At 35.3% G+C, this 12,020-nt stretch overlaps 1 protein-coding gene across 3 annotated transcripts in view; it reads left to right on the forward strand.

The window, feature by feature from the left end:
* The first annotated feature begins 585 nt into the window (after positions 1 to 585).
* CLGN (calmegin) overlaps positions 586 to 12,020 on the forward strand; it is a 30,602-nt gene continuing 19,167 nt past the window's right edge. Inside the window, exons 1-3 of one of the 3 annotated variants that reach the window (XM_081959642.1) lie at positions 586 to 739; positions 7,692 to 7,847; positions 9,022 to 9,095. In XM_081959642.1, the coding sequence (XP_081815768.1) occupies positions 599 to 739; positions 7,692 to 7,847; positions 9,022 to 9,095 (371 nt within the window). In that variant the 5' untranslated portion in view covers positions 586 to 598. Of the gene's footprint in view, positions 802 to 1,435; positions 1,454 to 7,691; positions 7,848 to 9,021; positions 9,096 to 12,020 lie in introns of those variants that run through there. The other 2 variants (XM_081959643.1, XM_081959644.1) reach the window with 2 other exon arrangements.

A 12,020-nucleotide genomic window follows, 5' to 3' on the forward strand; every position in this document is an offset into this window, starting at 1 on the left:
ATTGTTCAATAAGTCATTTTCTTAATAACAGATAATTTTACATAGATAATTAAAGACACAATAATATAATCAAAACTAGATTCATTTTAAGTAGCTATTTTTTAAAAGTAAGAACAAACATTTTATTTTTGGCTTGCTTATTCATTAACACTAATACATTAAATTTGTAATTCACCTATCCTCTGGAATTCCAGTTGTATAAATTCATAACAAACATCTCATCTAAATCTGCTGAACCGAGCGAAAGTCATCTAACGGACTTCATGATCATGTGCAGGTTTGAAACTGGGTCTCTAGGTCCCAGTCTAACATATTAATCGCTGCATTGCATTCACTTTTGCAGGAAAATGTGTGCCTTTGATAAGAGTTTTTTTTTTTAAAAAATCCGCATTTTAAAAATTCTACATCGAAATCGGACAATTGAGTTTTCAACGATCTGTACTGGACCTTAAAGCGGCCACCGTGGTGCAATCGTCTGCGAAAATAATTTAGGGTTTTTCCATCAGTAGCAATAAAAGTTGCCACCTGATTGGACAGGCCGCTCATGTTAAGTTCTCAAAGAACGGCGGACCGATTCGGGGTTGGGTTTAGTTTGCTGATGGGAATGAATCCCTTCGCCGTGATTGGCTTTAAAATCTCTAAGCGTCCCGCTGTGATTGGCCGAGGCTGCCAGGCGAAGCACCTGCTCCTTGACGCCCGCCGGTTCGGATGCGTGACGCATGCGCATTGGGAAGCTAAGGTGATGCTCTGTGGCAAGCGTCCGTGTTCCAGCTGGGGAAACGCTGACTGGATTCGCGGGAGGTAACGGCGGTAGTTTCTTAGGAACTCTGGGAGGGGCGTCCCGCGGACGGTTCTGGGTTTTGGCGGCGGATGAGGTTGGCTGAGCCAGCAACTGCAAGGCGCGGCAAGCGGGCGCTGCCCTCTCAGAAGCTCCTTTCTGCGCGCGGAAGGGGTCGCCCCCGCCCCTCCTACTCTTCGCCTTCGGGCGCAGCCGTTACTCTGCCGTTACTCGGCGCGACCTGGATCAGTCCTCCTCGGCCTCCGCTTCTTCCGGCGTGAGGGAGAGAGGTTGAACATAGTGAGGGAGTTCGCCTTAAGCCTGTCTCTTTCCTAGTCCGCCCCGTGGCTCCGGAGGGATGCGGCGGCAGTCGCTTTTCCCTGGAGACCGGGCTGCCTCCGCGGAGAGTCGTTCCTCCTGGGGGCAGATGCGGAGATCAACACCAATTAGCTTTCGTATCCGAGGAGAAGGAGCCCGGGGTGGCAGCGGTTTCTTGCTGCCCCTGCAGCGGCTCCGCAGCCGCGACGATCAGAGGTCTCCATAATTACCTAGCTTAAGCGGGAGAAGTTGTGGCTAATTGTGCTTAATCGGCTCATTTCTGCTTGTTTGTTTATCATCATCGAGCAAACATGGAATTGCTGTGATTCTAAACAAAGGAGAGAAGCAAGCTCCTAGGTAGGAACCCGCCAAAATAAACACACCCGAAACCTGTTAAGATTAAGGACCTATTGCTCTTTAATTGTGCAGTGGGTCTGGTTCAGAAAAACCTAACATCCATTAAGAAACATTTGGTGTATCCCCCCTGCTTTCAGTTCCTTGGCCTGGAAATTAAAATTTTACAATGTTGTAATTCTTTTGATGCATGGAGGTGTATATGTTACTGGATTACTAAAAATGAAATAAATGTTGTATACCATCCATGTCAATGGGACCGTGGTTATTGGTTTTTTTTTTAAAAAAGATAACTTATTTCTATCCAGTCTCCCTTTGTCTTTATAGTTCGCTGAACCCAGAATAATGTATACATGTGGTTGGGCGTTTGTTATTCTAGGCTCACATTATTTTAAACAATTTTGTTTCATACAGGAATTTCAAAGTGTTGCAGATATGTGACATTCTTGATATTGTCTGTGTTTCTTCGCAAAGAAGCAGTTGTTTTCAATTAAAGCCTCAATAATAGAAAAAGGCAAGTTAGTATATAAAGCAAGTATCCCTAAAAGATAAGCACATCATCAGCTAGCAGATGAACAGTTGCTTTATTATTTTACTCTCATCAAATAAGGAAGTTGTTAGACATGCAAAGTGAATGTGTATATGCAAATTAATGTACCTTTTGATTTGAATAAAACAAAGACAAGGTGTACAGATATCCCTAGAATTAATGTCCGCAGTTGGAACCAGAGTCTGGGTCTCTGAGCAAAGCAGTCATTAAGCAAGACTATAATAATCTAGTTTTGGGCTATTTTTACAATGGATGAGAAAATAATGTTTACCCCTTCTTGATTCTCAAAATAGGAACCAGCAATAAGTAGAGAATGTTTATCTCTAATTTTTTGTATCTTAATATTCTGCTTATTTCTCAATAAGTCTGAATCATCTACTTTTTGAGTATTGTTAAGAAAATTATTTGTTCTAGTTAATTGTTTATCTACCACTGAACTAATGCTGGGAGCAGTAGGGATTGTCTTTTTCTACTGAGTTACATTTCTTGCTAGTTTTTTGTACTTTTGCTTGAATGTACCTAATTAATATATTAATTTTGCATTGCTATTATTTAAGATATTATAAGTCTTGCTTCTTTATTATTTATTTTCTCATTTCCCATTCTAGAGTTCACATCTGATTGTTTTAAAAATTGTGGGGGGAAACCTGAATATTCTACAATATATGTATACTGGCAAAAAATATTTGATTCCCAGATATCAGTTTTCTGATCAGCATTCAGATCCTGTACAGATTGATTCAAGTCTCTATGAGTGCTGGGACTTGGTATTTTATATTATGAGAAAAAAAGAAAAAATCTTATGCGAGTTTGAATTTGGCTTGATCACCTTGACCAGAGATTTACTTTTCCGAGCTTTCGGACTCATGCCTAGACCTTATCTTCAAGGAATTTCTCTCTACTGAAATATGTGCTTTGGGTTATTTTGTGAGTCATGTTTACCTGGTGCCTTCCTACTGGTTGATTGGTGTGTTGATTGATTGGCTGTTGTTTGCTTGTACTGCCAAGCCCTCGGCTCCTAAGTATTTGATAAGCTGGTGGTAATTCAGCACTCTTTTTAACTGACAAGGGGCCCGTTTCTCAGGCTTCAATTATTTCCCTGACTATCTTTGTACCTTCATGGCCAAATTCGATCGAAATTCGATCTCGTATCATTATCCTGGGACACGTATATTTGCCTTCATTTGTGAAAAAAATCTTATGTTCAAATACTGAGTATTGCTGTCAAGGAAACAGTGTTTTCCTCCATTATATAGTATGTCTGCAATCACTGATTGAGACCTCTATCTGTTGCTGGCCCACAAATAATCACTGTTACACTGTGAGTTCTCAGTGACCAGTTGGCAAGGAAGAGCAAGTATTCATCAATTGTAGATCTCTACAAATGCTGTAGATGCTGTAGATTCACAAGCATGTTCCCTCCCATTAATTTTTGGTATATTTACCTATTTGGAAATCAGAGCAGTATGGTCAATCTGTCCTCATGTTAATTGTAGAAGTCACTGGCAATGGAAGGCTGAGCGTCTGGAATTGCCTAAACTTGAATTAATTTGGTAAAGGTTACACAAAAAGGGAGGGGCTTTCGTTTTTTGTATGTGGCTAGGTCTGTTTTTATTTTTACATGTTTTATTTCCTCTCAACCCCTCCTATTATTTAATATAATTTTCAGTTTTCGATCTCATTTACCTGGAAATAAAATAGGATTTATTTCTGAATATATTAAACAGTAAAATTTGTTCTAATGCTATTTTTTTTAAAAATGACATTTTCCTTCCTTTTTAGTTTTGCAGAGCTAGCTTGTATGCATTTGGGATATTTTTGCTTCTACAATTAAAATGAGAACGGATTGACCAGACTGCTCTTGAAATCTGACGTGACTCCCTTAAGAGCTGCCTTGCTTAGCAACAAAAATTCTGATCCCAATTGTGCTATACTACCTGTATAACCAAGGAAGCATGTTCTGTTTCTTTTTGGTTTTCTAAATTATCCAGCTTGCATTAGCAATGATGTATCGTGTCCTCTGGACTTATCTAAAATCATATTGAATATCTGGCATCTCCCATGTATGGCTATAATCTGCATTTAATGATACTAAACATTCTTTTCTTACATGTGAAATTAAGGATATTGTTTAACAATTTACATACACTTTAGCATCTCTTTCTCTGATATTTCTTCGACCATTTCTAGTTTGTTGGCAATTCTTTAGATTTGCTGGCATAATTTGATTAGAGTCTTTTGAGATTCTTCTGTAATTTGCTTGCCATATTACCTCAATTCCTCTGGCCTTCTGATTTGATAATGATCACATTGTGTTTTTTTTTAAATTTTTGGATAACAAAGACAAAACAAACAAACATAAAACCATCATCGATTACATATAGATATAGCATGTCGTTTGATTACAAACATTTGTGCATCACCGCTTTCAATTATATATATAATCACAGATTGTCCATCAAGTATAATATATAGGTACATTATTATCATTGTTGATCATATGTTCAACTTACAATTGTTTTTCCTTCATTTTAAATAAATATTCTAGAGATTAGATTCATGTATATATCAACATTCCATTACATCATTATTAGTCTATTTAGTAATAATATGTCTTTATGGTATCGCCTATCTCATTCTATTGTTCTTACAATATGAAAAAAATTCTCCAACTTTTTGTACTTGTGCATCACCACTTTCAATCGTATATAAAATCACAGATTGTCCATCAAAATATACATAGATACATTGTTATCATTGTGCATCATATATTCAACTACAATTGTTATTCCTTCATTTTAAACAAAATATTCTAGATATTCGATTCATATATATACCAATATTCCATTGCATCATTATCAATCTATTTAATAATAATGTCTTTATGATATCATGTCACTGTGTTAAATGTTTGCTAGCTGAACTGAATAATTACTGATGAATTACTGGGCAGGTCATAAGCCCTTATCAGCAAGTGATGTATTGAGCATACTCATCACACATTCCAGAGACTTCTTTCCTTTTGATCTTTGTTCGTCTGCCAGGAAGCTGGGAGACAAATTGCTTTTGCCAAAATGTAACAATTAGATAGATTTGTTTTATTTCTATTTTCATTTTATTTTCATATTAAAAGTTTGTTTTTTATTAGAACACGTTCTCGGGTTTTATTTTAATTTTTGCTTCTTGAAGAATATGCCTGTTTGGAAAAGCCATTGACTCCTAGACCTCATTTAGTTCAGGGTGAAATCTTCCCCTGACATATCACCTATCTCATTCTATTATTACCGTACGAAAGACTTCTCCAAGATTTTTCATTTCCATATTTTTTTTAATCTAACCACTGGTAGATCAAATCCCATACCTTATAAAATTGTTCATCTTCTTGTTCTCTAATTTCGAATGTCAATTTACTCATTTCAGCACATTCCATTGTTTTTCAAATAACTTCCTCCTGCGTTGGTATTTTCTCATTTTTCCAATTTTTTGCAAATACAATTCTAGCTGCCGTTAAAACATTTACAATGAAATATTTCAGATCTTTATTATATGTTTCTGGTATGATTCCCAATAAAAAAATATCTGGTTTAAAGTCTATGTGTTTTTGTATCATTTTCTCCAACCACATGTCGATTTTGTCCAGTACCTTTTAGCTTCTATGCAAGTCTAGTAAGTGACCATATAGTTTTTAAATTACTTTTTCATCAGTACCTGTCAAAATTTTGTCTAATTCAGTCAGTTTTATCATAGAAACCTAGAAAGCATATAAAACATGGAAAGCAAGAATAAAACTAAAATTGTTACAAGATGCTAGAATAAGAGGAGGACTGGGCTTACCGAACTGAGAATTATATTACCAGGCAACAAGTTTGATGTGGGTTAAGGAGTGGATAACATTAAGGAACTCTAGATTATTGACTGTAGAAGGACATGATTTACTGTTGGGATGGCATGCTTTTTTATGTTATAAGGGAACTAAAACACAGGGTTATTTTAGAGGACATTATTTACGGGAGGCTTTGTTACTGAATTGGGAGAAGATCAAAAGGCAATATTGTTTAAAAATCCCAGTCTGGCTATCAACTATTGAAGCTTTTTCATATCCAATAATATACAAAAAGGAACAGTTAGATATGGTGAAATATTGAATGCAGAGGGTGAACTTAAATCTATGCAAGAGTTGAAACAGGAAGGAATAGGAATGAATTGGTTTTCATATGTGCAAATACAATCTACCATATTTATTCGAGTATAACGCGCACACGTGTATAATGCGTACCCCCTAATTTTCGATTAAAAATCGGTATAAAATTTGGTTTCACACCAAGCATTGTAATTGACAAAAAAACGTTGTTGAACACGTGCGGCCATGACTATTGCCGCCGCTGCTGCCGCCGTTCACAGGACCCGCCTCTTACCCTCTTCCTCCTGCCGACTGGAGGAAGAGGGTGAGAGGCGGGTCCTGTGAACGGCGGCAGCAGCGGCGGCAATAGTCGCAACTCGGCGGCGGGCCGCCCCGGCTGGGAGACAAAGGAGGGGAAAGGCGGCAGGCAGCTGAGTTGCGACTATTGAGCATGGCGCGGCGCCGCCTGAGGCCGGGATCGAGGCTGCAGTCCGGAAATTTACAATTTACAATTTGCCTGCGCCCTCAATGGACCGGCCGCCACTGCCACCCCACCCCAGCCCTCGTTTATAACGCGCACCCAAACTTTGATTCCTTTTTTTGGTACAAAATTTTGCGCGTTATACTCGAATAAATACGGTAGCTATAAAGATCGTAAAAATGATAATGACCACATTGTTGACCTAACTTCATATTTTAGTAGTAGAGGGTCTTTTAAGTAGGAAGAATCTTCTGAGGTATATTTGATGTTGACATCATTATCATACAAAATTTCAGTATAAGTACTCACTCCATTTATACCATTTCTGAACATCATAGTTCATAGAGCTTGGAAGAGTATATTCTATTCATATATGTGTGTATTTATATATGCATGTATGTATGTATGCATGTATGTATGCATACATACATATGTAGATAAATCTAAGTATTTCATTGTCAGGGTAGTAGTGAATTAGATTCACATGCTGTGATTCTGTGATCAATTGCAGTCACTCTAGCATGTCATATATATGGATGACAGTTAAACTCAGATACAATTAAAATTATTTTGAGAATAAGAATGTTGGGGGTGGGTTGTATTACATTAACAATGAATATATTTTTAAGAGCCATGGCACAGTGGTTAGAATGCACTACTGCAGGTTTATTCTGCTGAGTGCTGGTGCCTGCAGTTCAGCAGTTTGATCCTGACCAGCTCAAGGTTGACTCAGCCTTCCATCCTTCAGAGGTCGGTAAAATGAGGACTGAGATTGTTAGGGGCAATATGCTGACTCTAAACTGAGAAGTCTGTAAAGCACTGTGAAGTGGTATATAAGTCTTAAGTTCTGTTGCTATAAGAAACTTCATAATTTTTCTAATTGGGAAATAAAGAAATTGGAGTTGGGGTTATGAAACACTTCTTTCCTTATGTCTATGTTTACAGCTTCAGCATCTGGGTTAATTCAGTAAATTTAGTTGTCTGGAAAGATAAAATCAAAAACTGCCAGCTTTGTTTGATTTATCTTAATCTTTAAACACCTGATTTTTAAAAATTATAATAATACATTTGTCATAAATCCATTTTACAGGTGGTCATAATGCAACGTCAGTGGGATTTGTTATGTCTGAGTCTATTACTATTAAGTTCAGTAAGTGGAGAATCTGAAGATCCAGAAGTTGAAGTAGAAAATTTTGATCAAAATTCAGAAGACACTAACACTGAGACAGGCAGATCTTCCATGGAGGTAACATTTTCATGTATAAATTAAAATTTAAAATTACAGCTACTTGACTGTAAACTTTCCTGTTCCATTTATTATGGCTTTTGGAAATAATAAAATACCAAGAATGTTATAAATTCCTGGAAGTTTATTGAGACACAACATGTTACTTCTTTTTAAATTTATTTTGGTGCTATAAAATGTCATAAACTATGCCGTATAGTAGCGGATTTTTTAAATTCTTTTGTGCATTCTCTTGTTACAGACCTATAATGTCCTATTTTTAATGCAGTGGACCTGTTACCAATGATGCTTTATCTGCACACAGTCCTGAGATGTAAAATCATGCTGTGCATAAATCAATAAATGAATCTAAATCTGATGTATATCTTATTGTCTTATCTAGGGAAGTCATATTCATTGTTTTTTTTTTAATTAAGCATGATTGGTTAAGAAAAAGATGGCTGCTTATATTTGCACAGCTCATTCCACACTTGGAAAGCATCCGTCAATATATATTCCTAAATTTTGGTAAATTTAACTTACACTTACAATACTTACCACGAAACCAGAAAAGGTATCAATTAGTATTTGTATTTTTCAGAAGAATCTGAACTGGTAAAAAGGGTGTACAGTAAATGTATCTACTGAATATTTTTTCTCAAAATAATTCATATTGCATATTGATATATTGCTATTTCACATCTGCTGCTTTTGCCTTGTGTAGTTTATGATGAAAGTTCCTGTGAAAACTCATACATAATAAATGTGTTAGCTTCTAAAATATCAAAGAACTAATTTGTTCCATAAATTTGGGATACTTTAGTAATTAAACTTTTGATTTGCTCTGGAATATAAAGGTCAATGAGAAATAAATTAGAAATGTAAAATTTAGATGATAATTGTTTGAGTCCATAGTGGTAAATGCTACCAACTGTGCCTATGTGAAAAACCAAACTCTGCTCTAAATACAATCTATCGCTGTTGAATTCCTTACATAAATTTCTCTATGATGGAAAAAAAGCCAGAAAAAAACATGCTTTGTTTCTATTTTGCTGTTAGCATAAACTTCATTTTCATGGAATGAAGTTCTTGATTGACAATGTACAGATATTTAATTTTCTTTTAGTACTTTTAATGTATTCACTTGTAAGTGCTGATTCTGATTCTTGTTATATTTTTTGTAAATTTTTGGTAGGTAGTATACAAAACACCAGAGCCTATAGGAGAAGTGTACTTTACTGAAACCTTTGATGATGCAATGTTGTCAGGGTAAGTGCTTCTCAACAAAAGCCCTAAAGTCATGAATGTGTGCAGTTTAGATGGATAATTTACAGCTTGCTGCTTATAAATTGTTAGATCTTGCTCACATGTTTTGAAGTGAGGTTTTTTTAGTAAACAAATATTTTATGAATATAAATCAAACTAGGATGCTTCTTGAGCCTATTCCCCAGTCTACTTGACCACAGCACAATTGTCTTGGCACCAGTTTTTCCCCTTGGCATCGTTACATTGTCCTCATCTCCAACAAATTGTCATTAGTTGTGTTAACATAAAAATATTAAAAAATAAAAATTAAATTAAAATTTTAAAATGTCATTTTTTAAACATTGCCCAAGGACAGCCTTCAGACCTGTAAAAAAGTCATAAAAGATCATAATAAAATGGGAAGGATAGGTTTCTTAAAAATTAAGAAAAACTTACATGCAAAGATAGGCATGAGGAAGGGAAAGGAGAAAAATATATAAACAGATGTCGAGAATATATGGAAAAACAATAGATTCATATAAAATTCCCAATACATTCCCAGTTCTTCATGGCTGCTATTCCTAGAAAGACAAAACCTGGCACTACTTTACTTTTTCTGTTTATTTGTATTGAAAGGTCATATCGGGTGGGTTCCTGCCAGTTCTAACCTCTTCTATAGAAGAGGTTCCACAAATCTACAGTGCCGTTTAGAACCGGTTCCAGCTCCCTCCCCCTGCCCGTCCGCACATCATCAAGATGAAGAGCTAGAGGAGGAGTTGAAGTCCATAAGTCTTAAAGCTGTCAAGTTTGAACATCCCTGGGGCTTTTTTTCCTAAAATGTTAGGGGTGCAAGGGTCTTGTAACTTGACAGCTTTAAGACTTCCGCACTTCAATGCCAGAGTTCCTGAGCCAACATGACTGGAGGAGGAATTCTGGGAGTTGAAGTCCACAAGTCTTAAAGCTGTCAAGTTTGAACACCCCTGGGTTTTTTTTTTTTTTTTTGTAAAGGGTTAGGGATGCAAGGGTCTTGTAACTTGACAGCTTTAAGACTTGCGTGCTTCAAATGCCAGAGTTTCTGAGCCAACATTTTGGTTGCTAAGCAAGAGCGTTGTTAAGTGAGTTTCATCACATTTTACAAGTTGGTCATGCCCACCCAATCACATGGCCGGCAAGCCACTCCCACAAAGCAGGCCACACTTAGAGAAGAGGTTCTAAAATTTTTTGAAACCCATCACTGGGCCATACAATGAAAAATCCAGGGCTTTGAATTCTGAAGCTGGAGAAAATAGCAATACACTGGACCCAAATAAAAACAAATCATCCAATGTTAGTTAACTGCTCATTGGAAGCACTAATAATGAAGCTGAAACTTAACTATTTGGGACACATAATTCCAAGCAATTTAGAATAATCTCACTGGATTGGACTCTGTTTCTAGAAAAAAAATCACAGGCAATCAAAAAAGAGGCTAACAGAAGATATTGTACCTTGATACTGCCACTAGTTATGCAAGCATAAGTTTACAAGAACTCAAGTAGTTACTGACAAACAATCTTGACAAAATTACAACAATTGGGTTATGAAAAACTGGAAACAATTGAACAATAATAAAACAACTATCAGGAGCATAAGCTCCTAAGGATTGTTGTATCACATTTGATTTAAAATATTTCTGTTCATTTATTAACTCATTATTTTTATTTATAACATTTATCAAAAGCAATATATACTCAAATAATTGTATTAGGTTTATTTTTTCACTTTGTAAATATCTAAAAAGCATTTTAAAATAGATTGCTTATGAACTACCTATTTTCAGTTGTAATAAACATTTTTTTGTTCCACTATTATTTAACAATTGAATAATAATTGAATAATAATTGAATAATAATAATAACAACAACAACAGCAAACCGTATCAACCATTAGCACCAGTCACTGGTATTTGTAATGCATTTTTGAATGTTCAGTTGGCTGAGTTTCATGTTTAATGAATAAAGTATATAATAATAACAACATTAATAATTCTCTAAATCTACATCTTTTTATAGTTATGACATGAAACTTGAAATTATATAAACATAATTTTCTTCAAAGCTATTCTTGCTCAAATTCAAACATGTAGTTTTACTATTTATATCAACAGTCATGAAAAACTGCTATTTAAAAAAATATATTAGGAAAGTCCTTGTGTTTTAAAAAGATCAGAAAGCTGTAGTAATATTTTTGTATTTCTTTCCTCTAAAGGAAGAAACAGTTGAATCCAAAATAGGAAAAGCTCCTATTTATAGGAGCTATACTATTCTCAGAATCCATAAGACAATTTATATACACTGATAAATAATAGTGCATTAATTTCAGGAAAAACAGGCAATGTAAAATTGAGCTTTTTGAGTGAGCCCAGAATTTTTTGTTTTAAAAAAACAGCTGTAAATGTAGAAGAATATGATTGTTTTATTCTAGTGCTATGCCAGGACCTGCATCTCTGTGAATGATCCTATGATTTCATGTTGATTATTTATAATTATAGCTAAAAATTAGTAATTATTTGGGGACATTTAAAAATCAGACATATCATGTTTTACAGTATAAGAGGCCCAATTCTGAACAAATTGAAATTGGGAAAAATGTAAAAATCGGCCAGTTTTTAAGATTTATATTCTTTCTTTATAATTGCAAATTGAATAGAAGCAGTTCTGGAATAGAAGCGATTAAAAAGCACTTGGTCCTTTCCAATCCAGGAAAGTGAAACCAGTGACCTATATCTCCCTCTACTGTAGCTAGTTGGAATGGTTGCTTGTGGATAATTTCTAATTTTTATTATTTTATCATGAATGCATATTGCAGTTTGTATTGTTTTATGCATTGAAATAAATAATATTAATCCTCACTGAAAACTAGTTATTGAGTGATAAGATTACAATTTCAGTTTAATTCTCATAATTTTTA

This window comes from Natrix helvetica (genome assembly GCF_964273705.1).
Source record: "Natrix helvetica genome assembly, chromosome: 7".
NCBI classification, from domain to species: domain Eukaryota; kingdom Metazoa; phylum Chordata; class Lepidosauria; order Squamata; family Natricidae; genus Natrix; species Natrix helvetica.